The sequence below is a fragment of the Emiliania huxleyi genome (genome assembly GCF_000372725.1).
Source record: "Emiliania huxleyi CCMP1516 unplaced genomic scaffold EMIHUscaffold_60, whole genome shotgun sequence".
In the NCBI taxonomy this organism is placed as follows: domain Eukaryota; phylum Haptophyta; order Isochrysidales; family Noelaerhabdaceae; genus Emiliania; species Emiliania huxleyi.
This window is the reverse complement of record NW_005197506.1, coordinates 246,461-265,098: the sequence shown is the minus strand read 5'-3', so window position 1 is coordinate 265,098 and position 18,638 is coordinate 246,461. Positions and strand designations below refer to the sequence as shown.

General features: G+C 65.6%; 5 protein-coding genes across 5 annotated transcripts in view; 2 read left to right on the top strand and 3 right to left on the bottom strand.

The window, feature by feature from the left end:
- EMIHUDRAFT_437489 (hypothetical protein) overlaps window positions 1-876 on the bottom strand; it is a 2,271-nt gene extending 1,395 nt beyond the window's left edge. Inside the window, exon 1 of the mRNA XM_005764210.1 lies at window positions 28-876. Within this exon, the coding sequence (XP_005764267.1) occupies window positions 28-826 (799 nt within the window). The 5' untranslated portion in view covers window positions 827-876. The remainder of the gene's footprint in view (window positions 1-27) is intronic.
- Window positions 877-2,313: 1,437 nt separating this feature from the next.
- On the top strand, window positions 2,314-5,291 carry AAT1 (aspartate aminotransferase). Its single transcript, XM_005764315.1, has 10 exons — window positions 2,314-2,657; window positions 2,849-3,007; window positions 3,442-3,525; window positions 3,793-3,849; window positions 3,926-4,025; window positions 4,102-4,172; window positions 4,359-4,439; window positions 4,629-4,689; window positions 4,766-4,933; window positions 5,025-5,291. The coding sequence occupies exons 1-10, from the start codon at window positions 2,376-2,378 to the stop codon at window positions 5,186-5,188; spliced, it is 1,227 nt and encodes a 408-aa protein (XP_005764372.1). The 5' UTR covers window positions 2,314-2,375; the 3' UTR covers window positions 5,189-5,291.
- A 1,674-nt stretch (window positions 5,292-6,965) lies between these two features.
- EMIHUDRAFT_437483 (hypothetical protein) lies at window positions 6,966-8,720 on the bottom strand. Its single transcript, XM_005764209.1, has 4 exons — window positions 8,573-8,720; window positions 8,348-8,457; window positions 7,705-8,213; window positions 6,966-7,631 (listed from the first exon to the last, which is right to left on the bottom strand). Exons 1-4 carry the CDS (start codon window positions 8,573-8,575, stop codon window positions 6,997-6,999), a joined length of 1,257 nt encoding a protein of 418 aa, XP_005764266.1. The 5' UTR covers window positions 8,576-8,720; the 3' UTR covers window positions 6,966-6,996.
- A 3,923-nt stretch (window positions 8,721-12,643) lies between these two features.
- On the top strand, window positions 12,644-14,412 carry EMIHUDRAFT_104516 (hypothetical protein; the record flags this gene model as incomplete). Its single annotated transcript, XM_005764208.1, has 2 exons — window positions 12,644-13,581; window positions 13,782-14,412. The coding sequence occupies 2 exons, from the start codon at window positions 12,644-12,646 to the stop codon at window positions 14,410-14,412; spliced, it is 1,569 nt and encodes a 522-aa protein (XP_005764265.1).
- Window positions 14,413-16,248: 1,836 nt separating this feature from the next.
- Window positions 16,249-17,421, bottom strand: EMIHUDRAFT_311506 (hypothetical protein; the record flags this gene model as incomplete). The annotated part of the gene is made up of 1 exon (XM_005764207.1): window positions 16,249-17,421. The coding sequence occupies one exon, from the start codon at window positions 17,419-17,421 to the stop codon at window positions 16,249-16,251; it is 1,173 nt and encodes a 390-aa protein (XP_005764264.1).
- Between the last annotated feature and the right edge of the window lie 1,217 nt (window positions 17,422-18,638).

The following is an 18,638-nucleotide window of genomic DNA, read 5'->3' as shown; positions in this document are numbered from 1 at the left end:
AGAGAGAGAGAGGGAGGGAGGGAGGGAGAGAGAGAGAGAGAGAGAGAGAGAGAGAGAGAGAGAGAGAGAGAGAGAGAGAGAGAGAGAGAGAGAGAGAGAGAGAGAGAGAGAGAGGTGTTTGCGGCGGTGCCTGCTTGAGGCGGAGGAAGGTTGCCAGCTCGAAGCTGCACCACAGCCGCGAGAGGTACGTCTCGTCCCAGCAGACCAGCAGCCGGTCCGAGTGGCCGAGGAAGGCTCCGATGTTGCGGATCCCCTCCTGCTTGGCGTGCACGTCCACCTGGTCGACGGAGCACTTGTCGAGGAAGCACCGCTGCGGCGGCGGGCGGCCGAGGAGCAGGGCGAGCGGCAGCAGCAGGAAGAGGTGCGTGAAGAGCAGGTGCATTCGAACGGGGTCATCGGCCGTCGAGGTGAAGACGAGGTCGGGAAAGAGGCTCGGCAGCTGCTGCGGCAAGCTCGCCGCCTCCGCCGCGAAGCAGAGCGCGAACGCGGCCAGGCTGACGCGGGCGAGCCGAGGGCGGTTGAAGTAGATCGCGAGGGCGAGGAACTTTTGGGCGCGGCTGGCGGCCCAGCTGTGAGAGACAAAGACGTCAATCCTTGGCACGACCACGGCCAAGCTGTTGGTCACCGCCGATCCGCGCGAGTCACCGAGTAGCGCACCGCAATCCTGCAGCAGCGCGCTGGCGCTGACCGCCTTGAGCAGCGACCGCCGCGTGAGCCGAATGCTGAGCGGTGTGGCCTCTGCCGACGGAGCTTCGGCGACCGCTGGCGCCGCCACTGCGGCTGCTGCGGCTGCGGGCGGCGCAGACGCGGGTGGCCGTCGTTGCATTCGCTCGTTTAGCGCGCCCGTACCGCCGCCGTGAATGGGCACGAGGAGCCGTCAACCGACTCGTCAACATGTGTGCCGCGAAACGCCGCCTCGTTTCTTCTTCTTCTTTGAGAGCGGCCCCCCAAATCTACCCTTATAAGTCTCTCGTGTCGGCGCCGACGCTCTTTTAACGTAGAACGTCCCAGCCGAAATCCGCCCGCCACGATCGATCAGTCCACAATCGTCGGCCCCCAGCGACCCGCAGCGATGGATGCCGCCGCCCCCCCGCCCCCTGCGGCTAACGCGCCGATGCACGACCGGCCTCCGTGGGATGGCTCTCCGGCCTCTCCGGCCGCTGACGCGGCCGCCCATGCTGCTGCCGATCCGGTCCCTCTCACGCTCAGCGATATCCGCACAAGCTACGACAACTTTGAGGTCGCCGGCTTTGGCCAGGTGCAGCCACCACCTGCTTGCCTCCATGTTCACGCTTCGCGCCCCTCCCCCCCTCTGACACCGCCGTATGACCTTAGGTGAGGGGCACGACTACCCGCCTGGAAGGCGCTCTCATCAGCAAGTCACCCAGGCACCAACTCCTGGGCGTTTACGCTTGACTACGAAACCATGCAGTGGATGCAGCTCGATCAAAACGGCGACGCCAACAGCTGGTCCCTGGGCGAGTTCCTCGCCCAGGATGAGGTGCGAGTCATGATGCTCGACCCAGCGACCAAGTCGCTCACATTCCGTGAGTTCGTCAACGGGCCGATCATCCCTCCAAGTCGACTGCGATCTCGGACTCCGACAACTGGCCGCGGAGGACGATGGCTCCCTCGACGACATCCCTTCATCGACAGACGCCTTCACCGCCGCCGGCCCTGGGCCATCCAGCGCGGCCTCCGACGGCCTGCACGTGATCGAGCGGGTACAGAAACGGTGGCTGCCCAGCTCACACCCTAATCGATCTGCCTTAGGCACGGAGCCAACGGAGCCATCGCGCATGCCCGCATCGCGTGCGGCTCCGAGGTCTCCCGCCGAGACCGGCTCGGCGCGGCGCGTGGCCGCACGCCGCCGTTGAAAAGGCGAGATAGGACCGAGGGGAGAGCGCCGGCCACATCGAGCGAGCGCTGACGTGTAAGGTGTCTGTGCTGCTCCGGTGTGTGTGGGATTCTGCCTCCCCCCCATCTGTGCGGCGAGTTGTTTGCGGCGCGATGCCCGATCGTGCGCGATAGCCTCCCATTGTGCGTGGTGTGTCAGTGTGTCGGGGTCGTCCGGAGCGTGTGGCGGCGCCGTTGCATGCAGCGCTGCTCCACGTGCCACGACTGCTTTGACTGACGTGACTGACTGTGATGAGACATGAGAGCTGATGGATGATCTCCGACAACCCAAAACCAAAATGCAAATGCGGAGTGGCCCACTTTGGCGTGCAGATCCTGCGTCTCTCACTGCCCGAACAACAGAGAGGGGTACCGCCGCAGCTACTTAGTTTCTTTTTAAGGGACGCGCGACGATGAACCTAGCACGGCGACGCCTCGGCGCATCCGCAGAGGTGCTAGTTCGCACCTCTTCCTGCCGCATGGGCATGAGATCGTACATGACCTGGAACGAGGTGCCCGCCGCTCCCTTGGACCCCATCCTCGGCGTCAACCAGAAATTTCAGGCTGACACATCCGCGGAAAAGGTCAACGTGTCGATCGGCGCCTACCGTACGGATGAGGGCAAGCCCATGGTGCTCAGCTGCGTCAAGAAGGCGGAGGCGCTGCTACTGGAGCAGAGTGACCTCAACAAGGAGTACCTGCCTCAGCGCGGTGACGCCACCTACGTTCAGCTCTGCCAGAAGATGCTCTTTGGGGAGAAGGCGTGAGCCGCCCGCAGCCTCGCGCCTCTCCACTCGCAGTGGCTCGCGCCGCTTCGCGGCACGAGATTCGGCCCACACCTCGCGCCCGTCCGCCTCCGAGCGAGCGCGAGCGCTCGCACGCAATCGCTTCTGTGCCTCCTCCCCACACCTCTCTCCTCCCGTCTCACCGGCATGGCTCTGCGCTTTTGCAGTCAAAGCTGCTGGCGAGCGGGGTGGTGGCGACGGCGCAGACGCTGTCGGGCACGGGCGCGCTGCGGCTCGGCGCCGAGTTCATGAAGAAGTTCGCCAAGGGCAAGACGGTCTACATCTCCAATCCGACGTGGGGCACGCACAACTCCATCATGACCCAGGCGCCGCTCGAGAGACCACACACCACACCCTCCCAGCACGCACCAGGCTCCGCTTCTATACCACACACACACACACACACACACACACACCACACACACACACACACACACACACACACACACACACACACACACACACACACACACACACACACACGCACGCCACACGCCACACACCCTGCCACACTCAAGCCCGCGCCACACTCCGCACACCACACGCCACACACGCCAGCGCGAGCGTGCCCGTGCAGCACCCAGCGACAGGAGCAAGCCACCCGCGGCCGGCGCAACAGCGAACAGTGCCCATCGCCGGCCGTGCCGCGCCAGCTGCGGGCCCTCGCTGCGCGCTGTCGCGCTGGCCCTCGCAGCACACCGCGGCCGGGGTGTGGCGCTGCGCGTCCGCCTCGCACCTCGCTCCTCGCCTCCTCCCGCAGGCTGGGGTGCCCTTCTCTCACTACCGCTACTGGAACGCCGCGGGCCGTGACCTCGACCTGGCAGGCATGCTGGAGGACATCGAGGCGCGGTAGCCTGCCCCTCTCCCAGACACACCTCTCTCGCTCTGCCAGACACCTCTCTCCCTCTCCCAGACACCTCTCTCCCAGACACCGCTCTCCCACACACCGCTCTCCCTGGCCTGGCCACGCACACTGCCCGCCGCACTGCCCGCGTCTCACTGCCCGGCCCTCTGGGGCCGGCCCTCTGGGGCCGGCCTCTACTCTCCCCTCCCTCTCCTCGCCCCTTCCCCCCCCTCCGGCCACCCCTTTCCCTCCCCCTCCCTTTTTTAGGCGGCGCCCGAGGGCAGCGTGATCATGCTGCACGCCGCGGCCCACAACCCGACCGGGGTGCGGCGTCTTGGCGGCGGAGGAAGGCGACGGGCCGCGCCTGGCCACACGCCCCCCCCCCCCCCCCTGCGGACAGGTGGACCCGACCGCGGAGCAGTGGGGCGAGATCATGACCGTCTGCAAGGCGAAGAAGCACGTCTGCTGGTTCGACTCGGCGTACCAGGGCTTCGCGACGGGCGACGACCCCACACGCGCCGCCGCCAGCCTCTGCACCCCTCCTCCCCCCCCTCACCGTCCGCGGAAGGTGAGCAGGCGACTTGGACATCGACGCCACCGCGATGCGCGCCTTTGCCGACGAGGGGTTGCCGCTCTTCGTCAGCCAGGCGAGATTGCCCGAGATGCAGCCCCTCTTCGTGAGCTCCCACCCTCCCTTCCCGCCCTCCCCGCCCTCCCCGCCCTCCCGACATCCTCTCTCTCCCCTCTCCTCCCTTCAACCTCTCCCCCTCCCTCCCTTTCCGTTGCCCCCCCCTCACCTCCCTCCTCACCGCCGCCCCCCCGCCGCCCGCCAGTCCTTCGCCAAGAACTTTGGCCTCTACGGCGAGCGCGTCGGCACCTTCTCAATCACTTGCGACACGCCCGAGGCCGTCAAGGTACAGCCGAGACTTCGCCGAGATGAGGCCGAGATGAGGCAGAGATGAGGCAGAGATGAGGCAGAGATATCGCCGTCAAGCCCTCGCCTCGCACACGCACACACACACGCACACACACACACACACACACACACACACACACACACACACACACACGCACACACACACACACACACCCGGCGCGCACAGGCGGTCATGTCGCAGCTCGACATCATCATCCGCAACCTGTACTCCAACCCGCCCAAGCACGGCGCAGACAGCGTCGAGGCCGTGCTCTCTCCTCCTCTGCGCGCCTTCGCGGACGCCCGCTCGGACCCTCTCTTCAGGCGCAAACATCGTCAAGACCGTGCTCTCCGACCCCGCGCTGTACCAGGAGTGGCGCGACGAGCTCAAGGCCATGTCATTGCGCATCCAGGACATGCGCACGGCGCTGTACGACGAGCTCACCAGCCTCGGCACGCCGGGCAGCTGGACGCACATCACCTCGCAGATCGGCGCGCGCCCCTCCCTCCGCCGGCCGACCCGCACCACCACCGCCCATCACCTCCGCGCGCCCGTCCACACCTTCAGCGGCGTCCTGCGCAGGCATGTTCTCCTTCACCGGTCTCAGCCCGGAGCAGTGCACGCAGATGGTCGAGAAGCACCACGTGTACATGCTGAACAATGGCCGCGTCTCCATGGCCGGCGTCACCTCGAAGAACGTCAAGTACATCGCCAAGGCCATCGACGACGTGGTGCGCAACTTCTGAGAGCGTTGACGATTGTCCCGCCCCGCGCGGCCGGTTGCGCTGTGCTTGCATAATGGTCCATTTACGTGTGTGGAGGCAGAACTACATAGGAGACAGAGAGAGAGGGTTTTCTCTTGGGCGCCAAAAGATCTCTCATCCCAAGCAGGCTGCTGCAAGCACCGCCACGACCAAGCGCACTACCGCGCACACTCGACACTGATGTCACTGTCACTCTGAGAGGAGGGGCCCCCCCAAACTCGATTCGTTTTTCTTGGGTTAGGGTTCACTTGGAGCACTTGGAGTGCGGTCGGCCGCAACCTCACATCCAGGGCCGGGGAGCTACAAAGCGCACCCAACGCGGACCTTGGAGCTCTTGGAAAGAAAAACCCAAACTCCAGGGATGGGAGGACGGCACGCCGCCACCACACAGTCGGAAGATGGAGACGACCCCGCGGAGCCGGAAAGGCAATGGATCGTCGACCTGCTGACGGGCGGCGACCTCCTTCCCGAGATCCTGCGGCGCGCTCCGGTCTGCCTGCAGACGCTTGACGCCGTACCGGCTGTCTGCTCTGCGTGGCGGGATGCCTGGCCCGCCGTCCTCGCTGCCTTTCCCGTCGTCCGACTTCATGGCCGGGTGCACCCCGACATCTTTGTCCGCCGTGGAGAAATACAAGCGGCGCAGGGCGCCCAAGGTTTCTCATGGTTCTTGAAAAATGATGCTGTGCATCGGGTTCCCCGATGGCCGCTTTGGCGTCATCGATGACAACTACCACCTCGTGCTTATCTCGCCCGACGGCGCCCTGACCACAGTCCCCGGCTATGAGATCCGCCATGAGCTGGGAAACATGGCCTGGGCGCTGCATGGCACGACCCTCTTCGTCTGTCCCAATAGCATCGGGCCGAAACGCGTAATGAAGATCAGCACGCCCGATGCTCAACTCCTCGAGACGCTGGAACTTCCCATCGGCCACATCGGCCTTGCCTGCTGCGTCGCGGCGGCTGCCACGGCGACGCGGCTCTTCATCACCCTAAACGAGGGGGGTGATTGTCGCGTGATTGTCGTCAACACCGAGGCGGGTCGGATGAGGATACAAACTACCTTTGGCGGAGAAACTGGAGAAGGCGGCCTCCGCTGGCTGCATGAGCCAGCCGGGATCGCTGTGCACGACGACTTGGTGATCATCGCCGACTGCTGCGGTCTGTCGGCCAAGGAACGACGCGAGGCAGGGATCGACGCGACGCCTAGCCTGCACGTGTGCACGAGCGAGGGCGCCAGGCTTCGCACGATTACTGGCTTCTTCAACCCGTGCGACCTCGTGATCGCCGGCGGTCGGTTGTACGTCTCGAACATGTGGGACAGGCGAGCTGTATGGGCCGCAGCACGTGCCATGGGCGCCAGGGCCGCCGACAGGCTAGCGAGCGGTGTTGAGAGGCCCAGTGTAGAGGACGGTGAGGCGACGCCAGAGCTGCGGGAGGCGTGGCGCGTTCAGGCCCGGCGGGTGCACGCTCTCACGCTGCCAGCCCTCGAGCCAGCTCCTCTCGTGGACGAGATGCTGGGGGTCGCACAGATGCGGCTCGTGGACGACATGCTGACAGGCACAGACGCAGCTCGCGGACGTCGTCCTCTCAGTCACTCGCGCTTTCACAGCCCCGGCAGCTTGTTTGTCTGCGGGGAGCTGCTCTGTTCTGTGAATGACGGCGTGTTCGCGTTGCAGCTTCCGAAATCGGTTGAGAGCCAGGAGGGACTCTAATGTTGAGAGCCCTGGTGGGGGGTGGGGCGTGGTCGACGTTTGTTTGTGTTTTCGTAGTGTAAAACAGCGCGCCACGACCTACTGTCGCACGTGGTTCTCCAGTCGTGTCTCTACTCTGCCGTCTACACCAAGCTGCGTTCTGACGCGCGCTCCTCCCCTCTGCCTCTCTCGCTCCCGGAATCGCGTTGCGACAGCTCCCTCACAGCCGCATCTTTCGCGGTCGTCGGGTCGCGAAGGGTCCGCGCGACGTGCGCGATGTCCTCTGCGTCCTGCGACATGGCGGCGCTCGAGTGGCGCAGCCCGAAGAGCGGCTTTGTGCACGGGAAGGGCGGCGAGAAGGTGTGCACGTGCAGCAGCGCGAAGTTGCGCAGCGGCCGCTCGAAAAAGCGGCCCGAGCCGGGCGTGTGCGCGGGCGGCAGCTCCGACGCGTCGAGCGGCTGGAAGGCGGGGTGCACCCAGCTGGCGAGTGCGCCGCTCTCCCTCTCGCGCGAGGTCCGCGAGGGCGAGGTTGCGAGCTCCGCCTGAGCGGCGGGAGGGGAGAGGTGCGAGGGCAGAGAGCGAGGTTGGGGCTGGGCCATGGCGGAGTCGACGAATCGGGAGGCGGAGTGACTGGCGCGTCGAGGTGGGGGCCTGCCGGGCGAGGACCGAGGCCAGGACAGCCTGCCAGGCTTGGCGGACGGACGGGAGGAAGGAGCTGCGGTTGAGCTCGCCTACTAGCCGTGAAGGGCAGGCCTCGGGCGCGCCTCTCGAGTCCTCGCGAAGAGGCGCGGCCCGCCACGGACGCGCCAACGTCGATCGAGAAGGTTTGCACGTCGGACTCTGCCACCGCCTGCATCTGTGCGTCCAGGAAGCCCACGCGGAGGCCGAACTGGTGCAGGAAGCGGAACTCGAAGAGGTCGCCCGAGTAGAAGTCGAAGGTGCGGTGGCCCTGCTCGTACTCGATGTGCGCGCGGACGTGCCCCCGGATGATGAGGTGGAGCCGCTCGCTCTGCGTCGGGTCGTTGATCAGCGTGCCGGGCGAGAAGGTTCGGATCTCGCCCGGCCTGAGGACGTACCTCGCAAAGAGGACGCGCGTGATGCCTCCGTGGCGGAAGAAGAAGCGCCACAGCTCGTCCTCCGTCTCCGCGAGCGGCACAGACCGCTCGTCGTACAGCAGCTGCAGGAAGGAGGAGAAGTGCACGTACAGCCCGACGACACTCCAGATGACGGTGTCGATGGCGATGAACTGCGGGTCAGAGACGTAGTCGCCCCAGAGCGGGAAGCCGAGCAGCCCGTTCACGATGAGGAGGACGTACCTGGCAAAAATCGAGACTGCTGAGGGTAGAAATTTGACGCGCGGAGCGGCGGGACCCCCGCCGCTCCTCGAGAAAATGATTGAGTCTGGCGTCTGGTGGTGACCGAAAGGCTACTTACTCGCAGGCGAGTGCACCCGAGGGAGAGGTAGAAGCGGACGAGTAGGAGGTCCGAGTAGAGGCCGGCCAAGAGGTAGAAGAGGCTGGAAAATTGGCCCCACAATCCGCTTGGAGTACCAATCACCACCTGGCGGATAAGAGAAAGAGGAAGAGGTGAGTGTCAGCCTGTCTGAGCGAACTCGCGATGAGAGACTGCCGCGCAAAATGCTCGAGCGAGGGAGAGCTGGGCAGGCGGGTGGTACCATGGTCCGTGGCGATGAAGCGAGACGATTCCTGAGCTTGTTGCAGGAGCTTGACTGAAGGGAGAGAGGAGGAGGGGCAGAATGAGGAGCTACAACTTGAGACGCTTCAAACAAGGGCTGGGACGCGCTGGCGAGCCAGCCTCAGTTTTTCACAGCCTTGTTATTGAGAAGAAAATACCTCCTATGGCGCTGTGCGCTGGCCTGTGAGAGGTTGAGGTGCGAGCCCTGGAGGCCCTTCACAGGGGGGGATCCGTCTGGCGCCTTTTTCGCTGCGCATGCTCGAGCCCCCGGCGAGGGCTTGTGCTGTGAATAGCAGGCAGGCGTGGTCTCTACTCGCCAGGGCTGGACGGGCCGCCCGCGTTGGAAAGAAGAAGGCGTGGCATGGAGCTGCGCTGAGCGCGACATCGAGCGAGAGCCGGGCGAAGAGATAGGCAAAGGTGACATCTGAGGCGATCACCCAGGGCGATCGCGAGAGACCTTGAGAAGTGGCGGAGGCCGCTGAGGCCGGGAGGGCCGGTCCCTGAGTGGTGGTGGCGGGCCGTCCTCCCATCCCTCTCTTGGGTCGTCTGTTTGCTCTCTTTTGGGGGGGCCAAGGGCCCGGCCTGCTCCTGGCTGAGTGGTCGACTCGTGTGAGAGAGCCAAGCGAGCGAGCGTACGCGTTCGATAACAAAAACAAAATAACGCAGGTCAGCGAGAACTCACGGGACCTGTTCCTTTTTACCCATCTCACAGTAGAGGTGTCCGTTTTTTCATTCATCAACTCAGTACTCACCCTCCGACCGAGGCGGTGTCGATAGCGGCCGGGCGCGAGGCTACGTCCGACGAGGGTCGACTTGTCCTGTCTCCTGAGTCTCAAGAACTTGCAGCGTCCCACGTCTCGCGACATGTCAGCAGACAGCACCTTGTCTCCATGTCTCACGTCTCAGCAGTCTGTGCGGGCTGCGCGCCGGCGGTGTATCGCGTACAGTCGCGCTCCCAATACGTGCATCGACTTTTGTGACGGTATGTTACAACTTTGATCAACCATAACTGCCATGTCGACGCTCATGAAAATCGATCGGGCGCCGTAAACACCGTCACAAAAGTGAGATGCACGTATTGGGAGCGCGACTGCGGATCGGTTATATCGCACAGAATAAAGATCAACATGTGTTTACTCCGGCTCGAGACACATATCATAAACATAATATGTGCATTTCCATTATGGCATACACACGATTCAACGCGAGATGAGCGAGCGAGATGACCCCTGCCTCATCGCGATCGGGCAGACCACAGACCGCTGCGTGGGCTCTCGAGTCGAGGAGTCTATCTACACACGAGCGACCGCGGGGTCGAAGCTCACCCACTCGCCCACCCCGTTGCCGCCGCCCTCCGCCTCCCCGTTACCGCCGCCGCTCGCCGCCGCCGCGGCCTCCTTGACGCGGCTCCCCAAGTCCTCGAGCTCGATGCCCGCCGCGCGTGCGCCCGCAGGCAGCATCGGCACCTACTCAAACAGGTTGGTGTCGGGGGCGTGAGTGGCAATGCACGTGCGGTGCCCCGCAGCCTCCGCTCGCGCGGGAGGGAGAGGTGCGCACCGCAGAGCCCGGCACTGAGACCTCTGACATGCCCTCCTCGGGCGACCCGGCGGCCGAGCCGAACGAGCCCATCGATCCGACACGCTCGATCGACCTCGCGTCGCCGAAGCCCTCGAGGGCGCGCGACGCGGCGTCCGACGCCTCAGAGGCCATCGCGGCGGAGGAGGAGGCGCCGCACCTGTGGAGGGGGAGGGGGGGAGGAGCAGGAGGGGAGGACGTCAGCGCCGCGCATGGGGAGGATCTCTCTCCCCCGGCCCCTCTGTTTGCCATCTGCTTTGAGATGTGACACGCGTGGGTGTGGCTCGAGGGTTCGGCCTCCCCTCCCGGGGCGGTGGCTCGCACATCTTGTAGCGCAGCTCGAGGAGCTTGTTGAGCCGCGCCTGTGGGGGCAGCGAGCCCGTCGCGTGAACAAGTGTGTGTGAACGCCTCTCTCCTGCGGCCGCTCGCGAGAACTCCCCGGCGGGCGGGAGCGGGCGGGCGGGAGCGGGCGGGCGGGAGCGGGCGGGCGGGAGCGGGCGGGCGGGAGCGGGCGGGCGGGAGCGGGCGGACGAGGGGGGGGGAGACGCCTTCGCTATGGCCTCTGCGTCCGCGCCCGGCTTCAGCATCGCCGCCGTCTGCCGCTCCTCCTTGACTGGCCTCCCCGCCTACGGCCACGACGTCACGACAAGGCTCGCGCTCTCTGCGGCGTGTGCGTGTGGCGGCGGCGGCCTCCTCCTCGCAGCGCGCCATGTGTGTCCGCTGGTGGCCACGCAGCATGAGGGCGGGCGAACGCAGCGTCGCGATCGGCGGGCGCTGCTTCCGGCGGCGGCGTAGCAGGGCGATGCAGCCGAGGACGCCGGCGGCGGCGCCACCGCCGCTGAACAACAGAAGCCCCGCAGCTTCTCGAGAGAGAGCGAGCAGCAGAGGCGCGGAGGGCGGCGCGGAGGGAGGCGGGGCGGGGGGTGCGGAGGGGGGCGGGGCGGGGGGCGGGGCGGGGGGCGGGGCGGGGGGCGGGGAGGGGGGCGGCGGCGGGGACGGAGAGGCGGAGGGCGGCGGCGGCGAGGGCGAAGCGGAGGGCGGCGGCGGCGAAGGTGAGGCGGACGGCGGCGGCGGCGAGGGCGAGGTCGACGGTGGTGGCGAGGGCGAGGTCGACGGTGGTGGCGGCGGCGGCGGCGGTGGCGGTGGCGGGGGCGGCGGCGGAGGGCTCGGTCGTGGGGCCACTGGGGCCAGCGACGGTGGCGGGGGAGAGGGCGAGGCCGAGGGAGGCGGCGGCGAGGGGCGCGCGGAGGGCGGCGGCGGGGAGGGCGAGGCCGATGGGGGCGGCGGCGAGGGCGACGCGGACGGTGGCGGCGGCGAGGGCGAGACCGACGGCGGAGGCGAGGGGGGGGCGGAGGGAGGCAGCGGCGGCGGCGGCGATTGCAGCGCCGCCGCCGGAGGTGAGGGCGAGGCGGACGGCGGCGGAGGTGAGGGCGAGGTCGACGGCGGCGGCGGGGAGGGCGACGCGGACGGCGGCGGCGGGGAGGGCGAGGCGGACGGCGGCGGTGGCGAGGGCGAGGCGGACGGCGGCGGAGGGGAGGGCGAGGTGGATGGTGGTGGCGGGGGGGGCGAGGCGGACGGCGGCGGAGGGGAGGGCGAGGCGGACGGCGGCGGAGGAGCGCAGCAGCCGTCGCACTCCGGACAGGTTTGTAGCAGATCTTTCACTAGGTCGCATGATGCGGACTGCAGGGAACTGCAGGGAATCGCCGTGGGGCCGCACTGCGCGAATGCGTTGCACCCTCCCCCAACCAGCGGAGTTGATGGCGAGGCGGACGGCGGCGGCGGGGAGGGCGAGGTGGACGGTGGTGGCGGGGAGGGCGAGGCGGACGGCGGCGGAGGGGAGGGCGATGTCGACGGCGGCGGAGGAGCGCAGCAGCCGTCGCACTCCGGACAGGTTTGTAGCAGATCTTTCACTAGGTCGCATGATGCGGACTGCAGGGAACTGCAGGGAATCGCCGTGGTGCCGCACTGCGCGGTTGCGTCGCACGCTCCCGCGACCAGGCGGCGCTTTTGCGTGCCGTCTGCGTCGAAGAGCGACTGGGCCAAAGGCGCTAGAGCTTGGCCCGCGCCGCCGACGCCTCGCGCGGCGGCGGTGTTCGCGAGCAGAAGCGCGTGCAAATAACTCATTGACAAGGTCTTTTGCCGCTGTGAACGGCGCATGGTGCATGATCCGGGTTGGGGATTGATCTCGGATAATCTCAAACTTCCTGTGCCCCCCCTCACGCAAGCAGCCGCCGCAACGCCGAAAAAACAAACACCTCAGTGAACAGCGTGCGATTTCGGTCCCGGGGTTGTGCGTTTTTGTATATACCAAAAGGAGGGCTACACGAGGCCCTCTACGCTGGGGTGCCGGCCTACTGGGCGCTACGTGAACAGCGTCGCCCGTGCGGCGTCGTTCTCCTCCGGGTCTGTCGTCGACCTGTGCTTCTGGTAGTGCTTCCGCTCAGTCTTGTGCGTGGAGCGGTGGACTTGGTTGCGCATGGTGCAGCAGCCCTCCGACGACAGCTGCTGGTCCGCCGAGGACCCCAAGAAGGCGCACTCTGACGAGGCCGTCACAATCGACGCATACTTTTGCCGCATCGGCGAGTTTGGCCGCTACCAGCGCAGCCACTATGCCGTGGTGGCAGGTGCGTGGGTGGCCTGCGCCTGGATCACGTTCAGCATGGTCTTTGTCAACGCCAGGCCGGCGTGGTTAGCTGTCGCCGAAGGCACGACGACGACGCCCTGCGATGATCCGGACGCCTGGACGATCGCCGACACCGCGCAGAGCGTGGGCGCCGAGTGGCGGCTCGTGTGCGCCGACGGCTATCGACGGGCCAGCCTGGATTCGCTCTACTTCCTCGGCTTTCTTATCGGCGCATCGGCGCTGGGCGCGGCGTCCGACCGGTACGGCCGGCGCAAGGCGTGCGCCGTCAGCGCCGGCATCGCCGCCGGCGGGTCGCTCGCCAGCGCGTTCGCGCCGAGCTTCGGCGCGTTTGCAGTGCTGCGCTTCCTGGCCGGCATCGGCGTGGGCGGGCTGGGCAGCGACTGCTATGTGCTGGCGTCCGAGTTCATCGGGCCGTCGTGGCAGAGTCGAACCGGCAACGCGCAGGCTGCCATCTTCGCCGTGGGCGGCACGCTCCTTGCGCCGGTCGCGTTGTGCATGCCCGGGTGGCGCTCGCTCGCCCTAGTCTCTGCGCTGCCCGCGGCGGCGTACGTGCCCGTCTTCTTGCTCGGCGTGGCGGAGTCGCCGCGCTGGCTCCTCGCACAGGGCCGCGCCGACGAGGCGGCCCGAGTGCTGCTGCGGGTGGGCGTCGTCAACGGCGCCACCGCGCAAGGCACGCCGCCACCCAAGCTCGCGACGAGTGGCGGAGGCGGCGGCGGCGGTGGAGCCGGGGCGCAGACGTCCGGTCGGGACGAGGCGGCGGGGGAGTTGCGGTGCGGCGCGGTGGGGCGCCTGTGCTCGACGGCGGCGCTGCGGCGGCGCACGGGCGTGATGGTGCTCTGTTGGTTTGCAGCGAGCTTTTCGTACTACGGCCTCTCGCTCAACGCGGGCAACCTAGAGGGGTTGGGACCCTGACCCTAGCCCCGACCCTAGCCGTGACCCAGCCCTGACCCTAACCCGAACTATAAGCTAGGTCGCTACACGCCAACTTTGCACTCAGCGTGGCGGTTGAGATCCCGGCTGACTTGCTCGCCGGCTGGCTGTGCGACCGCGTCGGGCGCAAGATCACGCTCGCCGCCGCTTTTGGCGCGGCGGGCGCACTCTGCCTGAGCTGCGCCGTGCTACCCGCGAGCCTCACCGCGGGCGCCGCGATGCTCGGCAAGTTTGCGATCTCGGCGGCGTTCGCCATCGTTTTCGTGTACACGGCGGAGCTCTTCCCCACGCCACTGCGCAACGTCGGCATGGGCGTCTCGTCGAGCGCGGCGCGCATCGGCGGCATGGCCGCGCCCTCGGTCATCCTCCTCGCAGACCTGCTCGGCGCGCGGGCGCCCAACGTCGTCTTTGGGAGCGCGGGCGCCGTGGCGTGCTGCGGCGTGCTGCTGCTTCCAGAGACCAAGGGCCGGCCGATGCCCGAGACCGTCGCCGACTGCGACGACGCACGTGGACGCTCGAGCCGCCGGAGAAACAGCATGAGCACGCGCAAGCTGCGCGTCGCGCCGCTCTCCGAGTCCGACGGCGATGCGCCCGTCGACGAAGGAGCTCCGGTTGTGTGGTCCCCTGCGAGTGAGAGTTTTGGTACAACACAGCTCCAGCTGTCGAACTGACCCGCAGCTCCTCTCAGAGCGGGAACTGTGACGAAAGTTGACTGAGGCGGTTGTCAGGAATCATCATACGGATCACATGGTGGCTCTTTCATGACGGGAGACCGCCCGACCACTCCTGGGTGGCACTGCCACCGGTGTCGCTCGACGTCCTGTCGACAGCGTGCCGACAGCGACACAGACCATGTGGGACGCGTCGAGTATCGACCTCTACTGCTTACCCAGCCTTCGAGTGTATCCTGCCTGTGGTCTCACACCCACTGGTGTCCATCTCAGAGACCGCAGGAGGTCATGAGGGTCGATGGGAGTGCCAATCCCACAATGCCTTAAAAACCCAGCCCAGTACGAAGTTCCAAGCGGGACGTGCGTCAAAACGAAAATCGTGGGAGCCGTCTACAGGAGCGAATCTTTCAGTGTCTCTCTCTCTCAGTGTATGTAGCTCTTACGTACATTCCCGGAGGAGGACTCTGCTGACAGGTTTGCGATGAGGAGCGACCCGAAGGGTTTCTCGGAGGTGAGTGCACCACTGACCGCCGAAGCGCAAGCGCTTGGAGAAGACGCCCAAGGAGGGCAGCAACGGCGTTCTCGAACGAGTTGAGTACACGGTGCCCGACTCTGACCTCACGGCCTTTCTGAGCGCAACGAGCGCCAAGGGCAAGGAACCTAGGAAGCGTACACTGACGATGGAGGAGACCGATTTCAATTCGGAGGGGCCAGAGGCAAGGGCGGCGGCGTCTGTGGCGGATCCGTGGGAAGATGGCTGGTCATACACGTCGCTCGGCTGCAGTGAGCGGTTTCTACCGCTCGCCTCCTTTTATCCTGTACTCTGCATGTGCATGTACATGTTGGCGATTTATGTGTGTTCTATGTAAATAGCTAGCCGAATAGCTGACCGAATGCAGACGAGACGCTGCTACTCGTCGCTACTGCATGACACACGAGGGGCCCGCAGAATAGAGGGCTGTACGCCGCGAGCCTCTTCGATCAAGCTGCTGGGCGGGCACCGGGCTTCAGGCTGAAGCCTGAACGGTTCAGGGTGGTGCTCACGCGACGTTCAGGCTTCAAAGGGAATCGTCGAATCGACGCGATGTGCAAAGCATACAAGAAGGGCAGAAAGGGAAGAGGAGAGACGCCGGTGATGACGAAACAGAAACTAGCGCAGACGAGAGCAGGGCAGACCCGGGCGGGGGACGGCGGAGTCGGAGCAGACGGCATCGGCCGCCGAGGGAACGTTGGGAAGAGGCACGAGGAGGGCGGCGACCTCAACCGACTATGGAGGACCCGCCGCCAGACGACGCAGGGCAGACGACGGGGGAGAGTTGGGGCAGGCGCGCAGGGCGAGACGAGGGAGGGAGCAGGACGTTGCGGAGATCAGCAGGAGGGTGTACGAAGAGATTAGGAGCAGCAGCCAGCAGGGACCCGAGGGACCATGTGGAAGGAGACGGCTAGTGCTAGTCCCCCATCGGGAGGACGCCCCCGGCTAGTCGCCGACCACACCCACAAAGAACCCTGCACAAAGATCGCACGGGCGGTGACTTGTTCCTTTTTACCCATCTCACAGTAGAGGTGTCCGTTTTTATTTATTTATCTTCGATCAAACGCTCCTTGAGGCTCGCCGGATCTCCGCGATGTCCGAAGGTGCGAAGGAGCAAGGACGGCACGGAGTGTGTGCGTGGTGTTCACGCTGTTCTTTGGTGTGAGGTGTTTGATGAAAGTTGATGCCCAAAATATCATGCGATTCAATTACGCATAAGCCGGCGCGGCAACCAGCAACTCAAGATGACCGCAATACTAAACTCTCAAAACACCGCGGCAGCCTCAACTTTGCTGCGCCGCCCCTCACGCTGCTGTCGCCGCGCCAAAGGTCTGGTGCACAATCTCGCGCGTGCCGTGCATCTTGCCCATCCCCTCCTGCGTCGCGTGGCCGTGCGAGCCCAGGTTGATCTGCGAGATGCCGTCCGTGCCGAGCCCATCGATGCCCTTGATGTTGGTCGTCCGGTCGATGTTCTTCGACGTGTCGAACGTGCCCGCCTGCGAGGCGTGCCCGTGCGAGCCCATGCCGACCGCGGTCGTGGTGCCGTCGCCGCCGAGCCCGTCGATGCCCTTCACGTGGTCGACCTTGCTGATGTTCTTCGACGTGTCGAAGGTGCCAGCCTGCGAGGCGTGGCCGTGCGAGCCCATGCCGACCGCCGTCACGCTGGCGTCGGTCCCCAGGCCGCCGATGCCCTTCACGTGGTCGACCTTGCCGATGTTGCGGCTGGTGTCGAAGGTGCCCGCCTGCGACGCGTGCCCGTGCGAGCCCATGCCCACCGCCGTCACGCTGGCGTCGGTCCCCAGGCCGTCGATGCCGCGGACCTTGTCCATCTTGCCGATGTTGCGGCTGGTGTCGACGGTGCCGGCCTGCGAGGCGTGTCCGTGCGATCCCTTGCCGAGGAAGGTCTGCTCCGCCCGGCCCTTGCGCAGCGTCTCCTCGTCAAAGTGCCGCACCGACTTGTCCGCAAGCTTTGCCCCGAGGGTCGGGCCGCCGTAGCCGGGCACCTTGCCGCTGACGCGGCCGAGCGAGTGGATGTTTGTGATGACGGCCATCATGTCCTGGTTCTCGTAGAGCGAGACGGTCTGGAAGAGGTCGTGCTTCGGGACGCCCAGCGCGCTGCACGCCTCGAGGTACTTGGCGATGTTCTCCATCTGCTGGAACGCCATCTTCATCGTCGACGGCTTCTTGCAGACGCCGGGCTTGAGCGCGTTGACGAGGGCGCAGAGGACGACGCCCGACTTGAGCGCCTCCTGGAGCGTGCCCTCGAGCGCCTCGCCCGTCACCGCCTCGATCCACTCCCGCGCCTCGCGCTCCATCTTCGGGTCAAACTTGGCCGCCGCCTTGTCGGCGAGCTCTTTGTCCATGCCGTAGAGCGGGATGCCGTCTTCGCGCTTCGCGGCGCCGTCGTAGCCGGCGTGCACCGCGTTGCTGACCGGCTTGGTGGGCACGCGCGTCGACATGAAGTGGTGGTCCGTCATTGTTGGGCGAGGAAAGGTGGGCGCGATTGGGACGTGCGAGTTTGAGTCCTCCTTGCGCCTTTGATCACGCGGCTTGACCCCAGTTGGGCCACGGTGACTAGGTGTGAATGGGGGAGTTCGATATTCACAGTCGTTTACACTGAGGGAGCAATGGCTATTATTATTCGGGTTGCTTTGCCGTCATCATTCAGGGCGGCGTCCTACCATGGCGGCTCAAGTCAATTATTAATATTGCTGGTGTCCGCCGTGCGAGGCGCCGTTCCACTTCTTTGCCGCCGGTCTGGCGCGGTTTCCTATTTGCAATTATTCTGAGGGAGGGTGGTAGAGGATGTAGAGTGTAGAGCGCTGTAGAGCTGCTCAAGATGTAGAGCGCTCTGGAGCGCTGTAGAGCAATGTAGAGCTGTAGAGCTCTACATCCGCCGCGTGACGAGGCGGGTGCGTTGTAGAGGCCCTCTACAGCATGAAATCTCTACCACAAACTCTACATCATAAGGCACGCCGGCGACGCATGGCAGGCTGGTCATGACGCAGTTATAGGGTGTTCTGTGCCGTCAGAGTGACTCTCTGTGTGTCAGGGATAGTCAGGGCCGTCCATCAGAGCTCCAGTAAGCTCGGAGACACCCCATTAGTGCGACTCGACCTCTTTGAGTCACTGCCTTCCCGGCGGTTTGGCTGTAGAGCCTCTACAACAAACTCTACAACAAAATCGCGCTCTACATCGCTCTACAACGCACCCGCCTCGTCACGCGGCGGATGTAGAGCTCTACAGCTCTACATTGCTCTACAGCGCTCCAGAGCGCTCTATCTACAGCTCTCAGCTCTACAGCGCTCTACACTCTACATTGAACTACATCCTCTACACCCTCCCTCAGCAATTATTGCACGCCGCGCCGCCGTTGGGCGAACTTATCGAGAAAGTTCTTCATACAAGCCTCTCTCACAGCACACTTGCACGACAAGGCGCGGAAAGGCACAGAAAGAAAAGCCCGCGGGCGCGAAATGCGCATTTCGAGCCACAACGCAACGACTCCATGCGTGGCGAGGCTGCCAGCTCCTCCGGGCCGCTCGCAGGCTGTGGCTCCCTCGCCGCGATTGCCGAGGGCGTCGAGCTGCAGCACCTGCTGCCTCAGCTGGCCGGCGAGACGCTCCATTCACTCTGGGCGCTGCAGCGGCCCGCACTTCTCTCCCATCTCAGGAGCATTGGAGTTGAGCGATTG

Coding starts and splice junctions, on each gene's coding strand:
- EMIHUDRAFT_437483 (XM_005764209.1), bottom strand. Junction 8,214..8,347: donor CGCTTCTACCTCTCCCTCGG/GTGCACTCGCCT, acceptor GATTTTTGCCAG/GTACGTCCTCCTCATCGTGA. Junction 7,632..7,704: donor AACCTTCTCGATCGACGTTG/GCGCGTCCGTGG, acceptor CTTCACGGCTAG/TAGGCGAGCTCAACCGCAGC.
- AAT1 (XM_005764315.1), top strand. CDS start 2,376: ATGGGCATGAGATCGTACATGACCTGGAACGAGGTGCCCGCCGCTCCC. Junction 3,850..3,925: donor CGGCCCACAACCCGACCGGG/GTGCGGCGTCTT, acceptor CCCTGCGGACAG/GTGGACCCGACCGCGGAGCA. Junction 4,173..4,358: donor TGCCGCTCTTCGTCAGCCAG/GCGAGATTGCCC, acceptor GCCGCCCGCCAG/TCCTTCGCCAAGAACTTTGG.